This window comes from Chiroxiphia lanceolata, chromosome 12 (assembly GCF_009829145.1).
Source record: "Chiroxiphia lanceolata isolate bChiLan1 chromosome 12, bChiLan1.pri, whole genome shotgun sequence".
Taxonomy (NCBI): domain Eukaryota; kingdom Metazoa; phylum Chordata; class Aves; order Passeriformes; family Pipridae; genus Chiroxiphia; species Chiroxiphia lanceolata.
The window spans coordinates 10382505-10398281 of NC_045648.1; the positions used below are offsets into that span (position 1 = coordinate 10382505).

The following is a 15777-nucleotide window of genomic DNA, read 5'->3' on the forward strand; positions in this document are numbered from 1 at the left end:
ATGGTCCTCCTGTCAGTGCATTCCTGGTAGTGTGTCTCTATAATCTGTATTCTGACACTACTGCTAAACAGAAAGCTCATATGGAACAACTCCCCTGAATTTCTTGTTGAAGGAAAGATGACTTAAAAGACAAGTCTATTCCCAAATCAGTCAAAGCATTCATGGATTAGGTAAAAGAACTTGTATTACTGTCAGCAAAAAAAAAAACCAAACATCTTCAGAAGCAGTGGTGATATCAAAGCAGAAAGTCTTGCTACTGTGTGCGTGGTTTCAGATTTTAATAAAAGAGCATTTGATAAGGGATAAACAAAAAAGCTGGGGAAAGGCTGAAATGTTTATAAAGTCAGAGTTTCATCTATAACATTATATGCAAATATAGTCTCCTTAGTCCGGGATGCAACCCAGGGTACATGTGTCTGGTTACTAATCCACATTTGGCCAGTTTCTAATGGTTTTAGCCATACCTGGTGTATCTTATGCCAAGCACAGACACACAGACGTGATTTGGGCACTTCAGCTTTCAGAACAATGGGAAAGAGGACCTACTGTGTGTGCTCCTCTAATGCAGCTGTCCAGCTCCAGTGCCAATATTGGAAAACATAGCCTGGTTACAGGAAGACTCAGATGAATTCCCATTGTCCAAAGAGCCTTGATTTTAGAGAGAAAAGAGGGACCATCTCTATACCTGGTCAAGTGCTGGCAGCTCCTAATTAGATCTTCCAATCTGGCATATCTCAAAGCATTCTAGATTGTTGATATTCGACCAGTTTAGCCCTACCCAACTCTAAAATATGGACATACAGCTTATACATGAGCATGTCATACCTGACACCTTTTCTGTCAAGGTGCACTGCATTGTAAAAGTAGTTTCCTCCACATTCTGTTAAGAAACATCTATCAGTGTTACTTTCCCCCACCAGTCATACTTATGTGAAAAACAGAAGTAGAAACATACCATATGAACAACACACTACAAAGGTTTTTTGCATTATACAAGTGTCTGTGTATTTTGTCTCCATCCAGACATTTCATACTTAGTCATTTTCAGAAAAGCAACAAATTGAGAATGCAAAAAACTTTATTAGCATAAAAAGTACGTAGTCAGTAATCAGTACTCAAATTCCTTCATGGCATCTGGCATGTTTTGATACATCGTTCTGTATCTGCTACAGTTGAAGGAAGACAGGGTTGTAAGGTGTCAGAAGTTTAAGGTTAGGAGGGCTTGTCCTTGGGGTTTTGCTTTGTACCTTTTTTTAAGTTATGTAAACAACTCAGCATGAAACCTGTACAAGCAGAATAAAAGTTAAATAAAACCCAAATTCAGCAATACAAAAAGCAATATAAAAAAGTATTCAGGTGCATGCCATGCTTCAGAAGGAAATGCAGAAGTACATGGCAAGTAAGTGAACCTGTCTTAGAAGTTAGATCATACTGGAAACTCTCTGTAAAGTATCTGTATGGCTCAATGTGAAAAACATTATAAAATTACTTGGTTCCATAAGAGATCTGTACAGTTGTATCTGTTTTAACTTCATGAGACATGAATATATTAGGAAAAAAAGTGATTAAAAGGAATAAGGAAAGTTTACTCAAGTTTCACATTTCAAGCTGCCTATTTGATAGAGTAACTAGATAGAGGTAGATATCCAATATTAGTGGCCAAGCTATTCTAACAAGGCCTTTTAGCTGTTTTGTCAAGCTTTTACATTCAAAGCCAACGTGAAAAGGCTTCATAGATGAAGGATGTCTTTCAAAAAGGCAGCCAGAAAACCTGTATTGCTGATGGAAGTAGTTTCAATTATCCTGCTGAAAGTGAAGGGTATTTAAGAATGAAACATTTACCAGACCACTGTGAGGACACCACTGATCAAGCACTAGAGCTCATGCAGTCATTTTAACAAAAGTGACACTGATTTGTTCATTTGCTATGCCTATTTTAGAAGCTGAACCATTGCTACCTATTTGGTTCCTAACTAGTCAAAATAAGACTGCAGGGTCCCACGGCGGCGAATGTCACATGTCCAGCAGTGGAAACCACCTCCCAGTGAATTGGCGTGGCGAATATTCACTTTAATTGTGGAAATGCCTGAAAGAAACATACAGTGCATACCTGAAAATTAAAACCTCAAAGTCACGTGGCGAGCTCTGATTGGAACAGTAGATAATAGTTTATCAGATCATATGGCTAGATGTAAGTAGGGAAGGTATTTCCTACTCGTTTGGTAAGAATTTATTTTCCCAAATTCTAGGCAGAGAATAAACTAGGAACATAGCTGGCTTATTTATTCCAGCAATACCCTCAGGTGTATACAGTGCCTGGAGCACAGCCAGTGTTTGATGTACTATGATGTGCCAATAATATAAAGATAAATTCAGTTTGTGCAGTGTGTGAAGAATTAGCTGAAATTCTGCTACAATATATGAGCAGGGCACATTTGCATAAATCTATGTGAGTATTTATGGCTCAGACACTGAATTTGCTCTTTCAAGTGCCTTTCAAGGACAGATGTATTCAAAGTAGGTAGTTCTGAGTCCCTCTTTCTCTGAAAGCAAAAAGAGACTCTTACACTTAGTACCTAGGTTAAGCTTCCTCCCACTTCTTTTCAGCTCTGATGTTTCAGCTGTGGCTCAGCTTACACAAAGCCCTGACAGCTAGACTAGGATCAGAAGACTTCTCTGTTGCAAAGTTTGCCTTTCTGCTTCTTGGTACTTTCAGGATCAGCTCAGTAGAATCTATCACCCAGATCAGCAATAGTTTTTTCTCAGTAGACCCATCTCAGTCCTAGGAACTTACTGACTACTGGAGTTTATTTAGAACTTACACAGACTGCAAAGTTCAAGTGGAAAAGATAAGCCATGATTAGCATTAATTGCCTGATTTTTAAAGTACTTTCAAGCATTTATAAATCCTCAACTCCTTGGTCATGCAGCAAATTAAAGCAATCTAAGACTGAGAAGTTAAGTGATTCACTAAAGGGTGCATAGTCAGTCCTTAAAAGCACCTTAAAGCGTTGAATTGCACAGTTCTCACCTGCAATCACCTCAGATTTGAGGGAAGCTTCAATAAGGGCACTCACACCCATGGCACCAAACCTTCTTCTAGGTTCACAGTTGCTGTCTTCCACCTTTGGATCATTTTCTCCTTCCCATAATTTTTCTCCCTTTTAAAGAGTCTTCTACTACTGGGAAGTGTTATCTTTTACTCTACAATGATCCCTTACTTCCCCCGACTTCTCATCTACCCACAAGTCTTCATTCTACCCCATCAACTTTTGCATCACTACATACTTATCCTTCAGCAATAGTCAGCTGTAGCATCAAGCAATCTGGCTACTCTCTTACTAACCAACTATGAGCCACAAGTAGAACTACCTACACCTTTGCCTCCCAGCACCGTGGAAGCAGTCAAATTAACTGCATGAGCACAGACTTTTAAGTCCATATTACTTGTCCTTGCAGTGAGCTGTGCATAATAGGACTTAGAGATTTTATGTTCAATAACATTTCTCCTGTCACGGCATATCTAAAGGAATTCCATGCTATCATGAGGTTACATCTCACAGGACTGAGATTCTCCATAAATGAGCAGAAATACCTGGGTTACGTGATGTTGACAGTTTAAAGTACAATGAGTTTGAAACTAGAAAAATCTGAAAGCATTTTGGCAATGAGAGATAGTAAGCTCAACATCACTGAGCAATATGTGCACCCAACCTCCCTAAGACAGATTTTGACCCTAAACTGAGCAGACAGTTTACATTAAAAAAGCTCATTCAAAAGCTTGCTAGCAATAACTTCAGTTGCTACTCGTACCTTGATTTGCTGGAATCTATAGGGGGCAAAAGCAGCCCATATTCATATGACTGAAGTATTCAGGAGAAAAATCACTGAATCATTCTTACTTACTAACCCAAAACTTTGAATACCTTTTCCAGTGCTGGCTGCTTTGACGACTTTAAGTGAAACCTCCATTTACCCTGCTGTGCATAGCTGGTATCATGATCATTTTATTTTAGGTATATGTACAAGTACGTTAGGACATACCTAGCTTTTCAAACATCTTCTGAGTCGATGTCTCATTGGCATCCACCATCACACGTTTCTCATCCAGCATCAGGACATTCATGGAGAGCCATTTAGAAGACATCCACAGTGGGTGATCTAAACACATGAGAATCAACTTTGTATGTACCAATGTTGCCCCATATTAATACTTTTCAGAACACTCTTGGAATCCTTAGAAAAGAAAAAGTGAATATACCATCTGGGATGAGTGGCACTGGAGGTTGGATCACAGTCCAGCCAGCTTTCTTGAAGAGCTCAATCTGAAAGAGCAATTTAATTACATTCTCAAGAGTGTATTTCGAGTATTATGTCCTCCAACTTATGTCATTTTCTCAGGATATTTCAATATGCATGACGTCCCCTTCCCCCAGTTCACTATTCTTGCCCTCATTCAAGTTTCATCTACAAACCCGGTTTTCATGCAAGCACCTTTTTAAAGCCTTTTTAAACTTTGCATACCAATAGCATTTATTTCTACTGGGTTTATATATACTAGGTATACTAATATGTTAAAGACAAAGTAGCACATGCAGTTTGGAGCCTGTTAAGTAAATACATTAGTAACAGCACAAACATATTAAAATCTTTATCTTGAGTATAATTTCTTCCTATATGATTGTAAAATCCATTGATATGAATCACACTGGCATTTATAAAGCCCATCAGAAATAACACAGGAAAATATCTTTCCATCATGCTTCATAAGAAACTTAATATGCAGTTTATTTAACAAAGGGAACAATGTAAAGGCATCCTAAGTAATAATTCATGTATCTAAGAACTACACAATTAAGTTAAAAATAAGAGGAGGATAATTTGGCTAAGGAGAATTGACTTTTGAACTTCACCGTCTGAGTACTTGGAAGAGCTCTTAATTCAAGTGTTACCACGAGGCGGAGCTCTGATCCCAAACACTCAATAACCAGCCTGGCCCGCAAGGATTTTAAAGAAAAGCTCCCTTTCATCCGCACCATTCACACCCCTCCCCACCGCTTCCTGGTCATCCAGAACTGCCAAGTCAGTTTTTATGAAAGCAAGCTGCATCTATCTTTTTTGTCTACACAGACAGCCATTTTCTGTGAAAAAAGTCCCAGCACAGGGGTTTAACACAGGAAGGCCAAGAACCTCCTCTTACAAGTAAGATTACAAAAAAAAAAAAAAAAAAAAAAAGCAGTGGAAAGGAAAAGGGGAGGAAAAAAAACTATGATTGTTTTAAAAATTATATTCTCAGAATGGATATTAAAAGAGGCAGTAATTCAATTAGACCATTTGCATTGAGACCACTTGCTGAGAAGAGACTAACACTGACTGCTTCCAAGAGCTCTGCACATGGCTCCGTAACCTCTGTGGCACACAGCTCTATCCCACCGACTCAGGATCAGCTCAACTATTCCCATGTGGTTGTACAGCTCCTGAAGTCATGGGGATCCTCACAAAAATCCTTGAGCACTGCAGTACAGGTAACATGACTGTACCAGAGACGAGCTCTTACTCTCTGGAAGGCTTTCTCTTCTGATTGTGCTCTTCAGCAATAGTAGCTTTTTCTCAAAGTGCAGTAGCAGGTTTTACACGCCTCTCTTTTTTCCTACTCTGCAGAATGTATTTCTTGCTCAGTTATTCAAAGCCTAATGCCTGAGCCACTACCAGCTTTCTGCCATTGGTTCAAACAACACTAAAGGAGAGGCTTCCAAAATAGGAATGAGAAGGGAGATCACTCTGAGTAGCAGAAACCCTCATTTTCTCCTTGGATTCAATTAAAGTATTTAAGTAATGAAAGTGTTTGGAGAAGTAGTAGTATATCCTAGGGACTTGCTTTGATACATTGTTACAAATTGGATTACTGCCATCATATTTAACGTGGACAGAGAAAGAAACACACAGCACATCCACTTACATTCACACTAAGAAAGCACAAAGAGCTGCAGCAGAAAACTGAGGAAGAACAATGGTCATTGCACTGCTGAGAAAGTTCTGGAGTCAAGATCCAAATACATCTATAAGTTCCTGAACAACTGCCTGGGTTCTATTTAAATTCAATAATTTAATATTATTCAAGTGTATATAAAATAAACGTGTTGGAAGAGTAATTACCCAGGAGGGAACTAATCCAGCTGAGTCCTTTTTAAATGGTTTCTTCTCTTCTATAGTCTTACCTGGTGGCAGGGACGGTCTGGGTTAGAGAGCACAAGACCAGGTCCAATGATGTTAAAAGTGGCATCAATGTGCATAGGGTTAGGATCCTTAAAGGATATTATATGCACTCTGTAGTCTGGTGCAAGATGTCGCCTCATCCATTCAATACCCATATAGTTTGTAACCTGGAAACAGGACAAAGTAAGTTTCACTGGGCTAGAATATAAGCTGCATCCAAGTTTAGTTTGTCTAAGATTTTATTTAATCAAATATTCAAAGCCAAAATAATAGAGAAGTTTGTGCCTTTAGCTAACCCCTTAGCTGGAAGACAGTCTTACCCCATATATCAAACATTCTATGAATAGCAATTTCTTCTGTCAGCACTCTTACTTTAATGCTGCTCAGGAATTTAAAAAGATACAAAGTATCAATCATTTAGAAAGCAAAACCATTGAAAGAAAGCTTTGTTTACCTGGCTCCTTTGTACAAAGATATCTCTTCCAGCTCTAATGAAGTCAGCAGCATCAAAGCATGGCTCAAATTCAGTAGTTACAAATTTTCCCTGAGCAGCCAGTTTATGCCTGTCTTCAACAGAGTGGATTGGATAATTCTAGTTGTAGAAAAAAGTAATAACAACTTTAGGTTGGAGAGGTTAAGGGAAAGTTTTTAAATTATTTGCTACTGAAGAGTATTTTGAAATTAAGAAAATATAGCTAGTATGTTCCTTGGAGGTGTTTTTATTTACTGTGGATCTGTAAGGGAAAGGTTTTAAGCACATTCAAGACCAGCTGATAAGAGACAATAGTTATACCAAGAAATTAATTGCTCTTCAGACCCCTGTCTTGATAATATTCTGGCTTCTGGATCTGAAGTGTTCATTACCAGTGGAGTTTAACTATTAGTCCAACATATCACTGCACAGGGACAGCAATACTGATATTGCTGTTCCTAACAAAAGTGGGCTCCCTGCTTTTCCACATTTTTAAAATGGAACAGTACTTCAAACTAGAAGGTAGATCTTCATTATTTCAAATAATTTTAAAATTAAACAGGGCAATTAAGAACAAGTGGAGTGTAAAACCCAGCACAAATAAAAAATCCCAACTAAGTAGTTTCTGTGCTTTAGAACAGGCTCTGGAAGTTTTCTAATTCTGACAGATTACTCTAAGGTAACTTTTTTTTTTTACAAAGACTTCTTTGTATCATTGATGTCACTGTTCCCAGAAAGTCATAATCATTCCACAACTAATTTACTGCATTTATTGTAAATGCTATTACCAAGGTCCCAATGCATTTGGGGACCTATAGGAAACTACCAAAATTGTCCAAGTAAAAATTATTAGAAAGATTAAGATACTATTCACTTAAATTTTGATGGTAAATACTCACAGTTTAGATCCTCCACTATTTCTTTTATGTAACTTTCAAAATACTCATCATCATGCAAAACAAGTATTATGAGTTGGGTTTTTTCTGTAACAAAATATGTATTCTTTACCACTTTCCTGCACTCGGGATACATGGACATTCTCAGGGAATCTTAATTCTTTAAAGTAGTCTCTGTGATGTGTTTTTAGCATTCCTTCCTCCTTAGTAATGCTCAGTTACAGCCCGTAACCAAAACAATTCAAAGCAGAAGAATTCAATAGACACAACTTCCTGTTCTTTATTCCCTAATTGCACACACTTAGTTTCAGCTGGAAAGGCTACAGCATGTTTGCAAACACTAGAAAAAAACCACAAATCTCCAGAGTTGTGCCATTCCCCTCCCCCAGTATTGTGAAACCTCAGGTTGAAATTATCAACAAAATTCTGTATAATAAGAACTGAAGTTCTAAAGGAAAATTAGAGCAGTACCTGATCATAGAGTTCATCTGCCATTGTGGGTTTAGGGGCAGTTGTCCACTTAGCACCACTGTTGAAATAATCTTTGATTAGTCGTCTATATGCCCTGTACTCAAAGAACCGAGCACGCCAAGCCATTGGTGCTTCAATAATTTCATTTCCCACCACTAACAGGATGTCTCTTGGCATGGCAGCATACATACCTGAAAGGGAAATGGCCATTAACTTATGAGAAAATTATGCTTTTCTCAGCTCTTTCAGCTTATTCACTTTTTACCTTCCTTTTTACCATCACTTCTACTCAAAATAATGGCAAAAATCATCATTAGCAAAGTTAGGAAACAAGCACATAATATTGGGTACTTACATTCTTCAGTAATTTTTCAAAGTGACATTTTTTAGTTCAAAATACATGCAACTTTTGCCACAAAGCCTCACTCACAACAAGTTCACAGCTAGAAGAAAGCCATCCACCATCAAGCTTCCACTGTGTAATTTGGTTAATGAAAATTAACTACACAAATGCTTATGATTTACCCACATGACTTTAAAAGGTGATGATGGGTAGCAAATTTTCCAAGTGAACATCATTTCTTTATATACAATCCTTTTAAAAAGTAGTAGCACTGAAGAGGAATTTGATGGAACACAGAACCTGTGCAGGAAGTACTCCCATTACACTTTTCATTAACATTATCTGTTCCCTGATTAATTTTAATTCCCCTAGAACAACTTAACAACACATTTGACGTGAAAGGAGCCTGAGGACTGCACTCAGAAAGCTGAGTATGAGCCAGTGTGCTCTCACTGCAGACAATAAAAGCCGTATGGTGCTACACATGGAGGAATGTGGACAGTAGGTAAAGAGACATTCAGATTTCCTTGATACTAGCAAGGATGTCTCTGGAAAACTGTTGCCTCCAACTATTTTGGCCATTATAGTTTAAGATGGATCCAACCCTAGGATCCAGTGAAGAGCTATCATGACAGCGGGAGGCCTGTCATGATATTTCACCTGTCATGTGGCAAGTAGGGGACAAAGCAGTAACAGTTTACAGCTACTTTGAGGGCCATTAAACATGACAGATGAACACTTCTTGGCAGTGGTAGTGACAACATAGAAAGGGAATCTGGCAACAGATGCTGCTGGGGGAGTTCAGGTTAGTTATCAGGCAAACTTCTGTCAACTGGAAATCCATGCAACACTGAGGTAGGTCAGCAAACCAGGAGGCAGAATCTCCATCCCTGCAGATCTTTTAAGTCATAGCTACACAAAGCCATCACTGACCTCACTTAATGCTGGCAACAATCCTGCTCCTAGCAAGAAGGCAAACTAGATGACATCCAAAATGTCTCAGGCAAGGGCTAAACAGATAAGACCTTCAACAATGGAAGAATATTTACCTGTAGACTCAAAATCAGGTGTTTTATACTTCACAGACCAGTCAATTGGATCAGGCCTCTTGACAATAACACCTTCTCCTTTCAAAATATTGCACATCTCTTCAATTTCAGCAATAGCTTTTTTTAAATGGTCTTTGGGGAAACTCTGGCCTCCAAATTTCTGATAAAATCCCCAATACTTCTCATACGTGTTGGCCTAAAACAAAAGGACATGTAAGTGACAAAGAATAAGCATCAGTTATTTTGGAGTGAAATAGATGCCCAAGACACAATTCTTACTGTTCAAATTTTCTTGCTCTTGACCCTAACATGTTGGACTGTGCCTTACATCCGATTCTTGCAATATTTTGAAGAGTTCCTAAGAATTGTTCATGTCCTGCTGATTCTTTTAAAATAAAAAGAGAGGAGGGGGCAGAGGGGAAAAAAAAAAAAAAGGAAGAGAGAAGTGTCAATATTTCATAAATTCTCAGTTATTGCCTGGTTGAGAATCCTTATCCTAGCCCTCTGCCGTCCTTATTTTTTATCTTTGCAACTTCTATTTTTCTACTTATACACACCATCAGCAAGGTTTCACTGTGTGGTTGTGTCCAGTCACTAAACTTATGTAAGTGCAGGTGTCAGACTAGTTGTGAGGGGCTGATGTGTTCACAAATACTTATATACAGTGACAAAGTATGAGCTGTGTGTGCTGAGCAGGCTCATTGAACCAGAAGATTGCTTCAATACTGCTAATGGACTGCACATGCAGCAGGATGCCCAAGAAAAAAAGTCCTCTGAGGAACAGCAGGAAAAAAGGGAGACCCATTCTGGAATATGAAGAAGTGAGTACACATTTGATTTCCACCTGCAAGTTTAGTCTGACTTTTAGACAGGATTTTCAGGACATTTCATTTCCTCGTCCATTTCCTCTATTTTTGGATACAGATGGATCAGTAAGTTAAGCTACTTGTTTCTATTGATAGGAAAACTATTCTAAATAGTGTAATAAATATTTCTTCCTCTCTTTAGCCATATCCCTACAGAAAGCCTTATTGTTAAACCACAGATGAAAACCAAGAGACTACATTACACTTCAGTTAGTATTTAGTGACTGGTATTGCCAAGTGGCCATGAACGATTTGGTCCTTATCACAGCACACCTGTACAAACATACCAAGCATGGCAAACAGTATAGACTCTGCTATTAAATAAGGCCTTACAGATATGTTTTTATATTAAACCAACCTTGAGTTCATCTCCAAAATGCAAACATCTGTAGTTGCCTTGTTAAAACCTCCCTTCAGTACTGTCACAATGGTGACATCAGGAATTCTAAAGCCATCCCAAGAACAGTTAACATGCCTTGTTGGCTAGAAAGGACCATACTTCAGGTACAGCAGCAGTCTAGAAGATGCCAAAGATACTAAATTCACCTGTCAGGGTTGGATTAAAGTAAATACAACATGTACAGGCCTAAATCCTCTGCTGAAATCCTGTGATAGTCTTCTCAAATTAAAAACAAATTCAAAACAATGTTCTAGTTCTCATGGGTAAGAAAATCCAGACATACAATCAAAACAAATGATGCTGCTTCAGTTCAATGTATCCAATGTTCCTCTATCACGTCAGTGTTAGCAGAGATGCAAGTGAAAGGAGCCCTTCTGGAATGACAGCAGGAGTCAGGAACAGATAAGCAAGTGGTGAGGCCTTCTTTTTAACAGAGTCCATCCCATCCAAGCAGCATGAAGGACAACAACGGGGTGCAGAAGAACCTGCCCCTCCAAACATGAGGTCCTTTCCTGACACTGCAGCCCTGATACCTCCCAGAGAGTGATGTTCTCAACAAAAACCATACAATAAAGTTCCTTTTGTGTTAGCACTGTCAGTGTTAACCTGCCTGAGCAGGCAGGGCCGTTCATCTGAAGGCATGCATGTTCCCCTTTAACAATCCAGGCTATCCACTCTGTTCTCTACTATTTCTGATATTTGCCCTCATGTTACACAAGTGAGAGAGAAGAAAGAAAATTCAACCTTAACATTTACACAGAGAGCCCCAGAATGGGCATCCTGCTCCTCCAGTACGGAAGCTTCTTCCCATCCCTCCTGAAGGAATTTATTCTTTTTCTATAAGTGAGGTCTTGGGTAAATTGATCACCTCAAACTTGCCAGCTGGTAAGAAGTCACATGGAGATCACATGAAGTGCTTAGCATTCCTATGGAAACATGTTCTGCTAATGAGATAAATTCGTCCTATGGAGTGAAGCAAGCTATTTTCAGAGCCAGCCATGATGTATGTGAATATCATCATCCCCGAGAGGTGCAGCTCCTCTCTTTATGTGTGTCTTCTAGTACTGGTTTTTTTCAAACCTGAGAAACCATACAATGGCATAATCTTGAAATTACAACACAGTAACACCACTCATATTCCCTACTTTCTGAATATCTGGGAAAAGGGTATATGGCTGGGACATGTATTCCATACCAAATCAGGGTTGAGATTTCAGGCCCCTTTGATTATATACATACAAGTCAGTTCTGACTCTTCAAAAGGTACCATGGCCAGGACATAGAAAAGAACTTTAAATGATCTCCTCAATGCACCTTATAACTTACTGACTGAGAGTACCTGAGACACTGCAGCAACGTTTGAAACAAACTCACTCTTTTTAGAGAGTAATTTAAGCAATGCTGTAAGGAAAGATTGTCTATAAGAAACAGAATTGCTCCCAAGAGTTGCTATATATTTTAAGCATTTTTTTGTGGAAAATAATTAACATTATCAAGATGTATCTTAAAACTAGTAATGACAGTTATTAAATTAAGGGCATTGAAACAGAAATTCAAATCAGAAGTCTTTTGGCCTAATTCAGTAGTAAACACACTCCCATATTCTCACTCAAGATATAGTGACCTGTATTAATAATACCTCTTCACCAAAAATGCATCATTATTCACAAAATATACTGAAAAGCATTGAGTACAAAGCTATAAAGTTCAACTGCTTCACTAAGTGTTAACTGCTTCAGAAAACTTCAGAAGTCTCAATTGTGAGATTTTTCAGTAAAATGCTGTTTCAAAAAAGGACATCTTCCTAATTAATGCAGTTGCTCACCTCCTTAAGGTTAAGATTGTTTCCAAACAGTGTATTTACCTCTACATAACCTACATAGACCATTTCAAACCCTGAAAAGGATATGCAATAGTGTCAGCTCATTAATATTCATCAGATATGCAGGGCTCTCTATTCAATTCCTTCCTTCCTCCTTCTTATGCCAAGCACAGCAGTCTCACATCACAGCAAAAGGATTTGTGTATACCAAAACCGTGTCTCAAAGTACAAGAATGCTGAATGCAGACATACTTCCTGCATTTAAATATTTGGTAAATAAACCTGCATACAATCTTAAAACCGAACCTCAGCACAAGCATTCACCAAACTCGTGATTTGAGATGTATTCTTTAAAGTGTCCCAGGTCCAAAACTTCAATTTTTCCTGATAAGAATCAAATTCATTAGTTTCAAACTGCAGCTTTTATAACCAGTGACCCTCATGCATACTTGGCAGATGGCATGTGAAACACATGAACCCTACTATTGCTACTCACAGGGGCAGGAGCAGGGATTTCTGACTATGGTATTACACTGGAGCAACACACACACCCCTTATCTTTCAGCCACATGGAGATTTGAACAATAATTAATCTGTTAATTAATAGTAATAGTCAAGGTAGGACCGAACTACTGTTTGAATTTCTCAGCAACATCCCCCAGGTAAAGATACTGTTGCAGTTTCTACAGCAAAATTTATGACAAAAGCAGAGAAAATTAGAGGAAACCGCATCTCAGCTGGCATGGTCTGTTCCCAGTACCTGTAGTGGGCTTGGCAGTTGACATAAAGCAAAGCTAAAACATGCTTTAACCCTAAGGTTAAGGTATTGGAATTGCAGAGGTAATCCTATCCTTTGACATTCCTCATTGAGCTTTTGATATCACACATATGAGAAAGTGAAGTTCTGATCTCATGTGAGTAGTTATGGCTTAATAGGCAGTAAAACCTGTATAGCATGTCACACTTCAGCAAGTTAGACACTTGAACTATTTTTTCTGGCACTAAAGCAAGCCCTTGGCCCCTACTCAAGAACAGAATTTTGCTTCACTGAATGTCACAATGTAAAAAAGTTAGACTTTTTTTTCCTTACTCCTCCTGTGCATTCATTATGTCAGTCTTATATAGATGCATATACATACACTCGTATATTAGAAATGCTAACACTCATTCACTTCTTTCTCCAAAGCTGATAGAATGTCTTTGGAGTGTCTGAAAGAGGATTCCAGAGATTGGTAACTGAGCTGCAGCTTTCAAGGAGTAAATAAAAGTCATAATGAAGTCAGTAGTGAAGCTTTCATTGTGCTCACTGGCACAAGATGTCATCTCAAATGTCCCAATTAAGTCAAATGATTACTCTGCTGTCTGGGCATTAGAACTAACAAGCTGCAGAAATTCATTCACACTCCTTCAACCAGTTCTGCCCAGAATCATAGCCCAGATTCTTAAAAAAAAAAAAAAAAAAGAAATACAAACATAAAAAGGGCTAAGAGAAGTCTTCTCCACTAGTACATCTTAAACTTCTCTGAGATGACCATTTCCAGCACTTTAAATATATTTTTGGTATCTTTGTTTGCCATTGGCAGAAATATTGTCCCAGCTCATTTTGCTGTGCTAGCCATGGATTACATGCTTCCCTGGAGAGAGGGCTGTACTCTAACAATGAAAGAGAATGATTCAAGAGCATCCCACAAATGCAGGTAACACACATATACAGCAACTTTGAAGTCCAGGTAAAATATTCAAAAATCTGAAGCAAGCCCATTGTTTGTTACTGTTTAAAATACAAGATTTCAGAGAGCACAGAAACACAGATTTATTTAGGTTGCTATTGCAGTTTTAGGCACAGAAAAAATCTTGAAAAACAGAAGAATATGTATTTCCACACAATACTGGCTGTAGCACACAGGGGTTGCCATGAGCTACTTCAGAGCTATTAAATACAGTAGTCCCACTAGTCCACAGCTATAGAATTCGATTTTTCTCAGACTATTAAGTAGAAAATTACACTTTTTTTTTAAAGTGTAACCCTACTTAGTTTCAAGCCAAATTAAAGTTTCACTACCTCAAAAGCTAGTACGTATACTTTGATAGCATCGGAGCTATATAACTAGAGCAAATTGCACATAATAGAGATTCTCTCTATTAGTGACTTCCGTTAAAACAGCTCATTCAGTTAAAAGTGAAAAGAAAAAGCACACCCCTCACCAACATGGCTATACTGTAAAGTTTCACAGATATAAACAACTACTTTGAAAGAAGAATCCTCAAGAGTAAACATCATACCTTGTAAACTTAAGCAAATTGTATGTATAAAACCCACATTATTTTCTGTTTAAGTGTATTTTTTTTATTGCTTACCTTAACCTCCACAGAAAAAGGTGGGACACAAGCATTTTCAGCTCTTCCCACAATGACCTCTTCCAGTGGGTCCCATTCATTGTATGAGCAAACAAGACAGTCTTTAGGCACAGGGCTGGTAGCCTTGTCATCGGCAGCACAGGTGTTCTGGGAGGCCGTGGCTGCCTGGGTGCTCTGGAAAGTTCGCTGCACCCATCCTGTAAAGACTCTTTGCAGCTTAAAATAAAAACAAGAATAAAAATTATACTTCCCTTACAAAAGGCAAAAAGTGATGGTTCAGCCCACAAGTGCCTTAACACTGTAATCCCAAAGGAACATACCCTATTTGGAGCATTAACAGAAGCACAGCTTGTTACAGCCGTTCTAATTTATTCACAGCCTACTAGACGCTTAAAGGACATTTTGCCTTTTAAAACGCACTCAGTTTAGGAGGGTAATGACATAGAAGCACAGCTCTGACAGTGGCAACTGGAGTCACTGAACCCTGCGCTGCTGAGCCGGGTGGATGCTGGGCGAGCCTCAGCCAGAGGAGCCCGCAGCCGTCCCGCACCCTCTTGCCACCGCTGGGAGCGCCCCGACTAAGTGGCCACACAGGACCCCGTCCCCATGGGGCATCCTCAACCCCCCCAGCCCCCAGCGCGGCGGCACCAACCCGTGAGCCGATATAATGCGCCGCTTCGGCTCCGCGGCTTCCCCCGCGCAAGCACCGCACTCGCAGCATCTCTGCTGGCAGGACAGCGCAGGACAGCACAGCTCAGTTTAGCTTAGCTTAGTTTAGCTTAGTTTAGCTTGGCTCGGCTCGGCTCGGCTCCGCGCCCACCCCCGGGACTGCGCCCCGCGCCCGCCCCGCCGCCTTTATGGGGCCCGTCCAGCCCCGCCCGGGG

At 39.2% G+C, this 15777-nt stretch overlaps 1 protein-coding gene across 1 annotated transcript; it reads right to left on the minus strand.

Moving 5' to 3' along the window:
- Nucleotides 1–1060: 1060 nt before the first annotated feature.
- GATM (glycine amidinotransferase) lies at nt 1061–15728 on the minus strand. The gene is made up of 9 exons (XM_032699771.1): nt 15546–15728; nt 14894–15109; nt 9448–9643; nt 8056–8246; nt 6671–6808; nt 6219–6383; nt 4262–4325; nt 4045–4161; nt 1061–2086 (listed from the first exon to the last, which is right to left on the minus strand). The coding sequence occupies exons 1-9, from the start codon at nt 15612–15614 to the stop codon at nt 1974–1976; spliced, it is 1269 nt and encodes a 422-aa protein (XP_032555662.1). The 5' UTR covers nt 15615–15728; the 3' UTR covers nt 1061–1973.
- Nucleotides 15729–15777: the final 49 nt, after the last annotated feature.

Coding starts and splice junctions, on each gene's coding strand:
- GATM (XM_032699771.1), bottom strand. CDS start 15,614: ATGCTGCGAGTGCGGTGCTTGCGCGGGGGAAGCCGCGGAGCCGAAGCG. Junction 9,644..14,893: donor CTTTTTCTGTGGAGGTTAAG/GTAAGCAATAAA, acceptor CTTTTGTTTTAG/GCCAACACGTATGAGAAGTA. Junction 2,087..4,044: donor GAAGATGTTTGAAAAGCTAG/GTATGTCCTAAC, acceptor TGTTTCTTTCAG/GCATTTCCACAATTAAAGTG.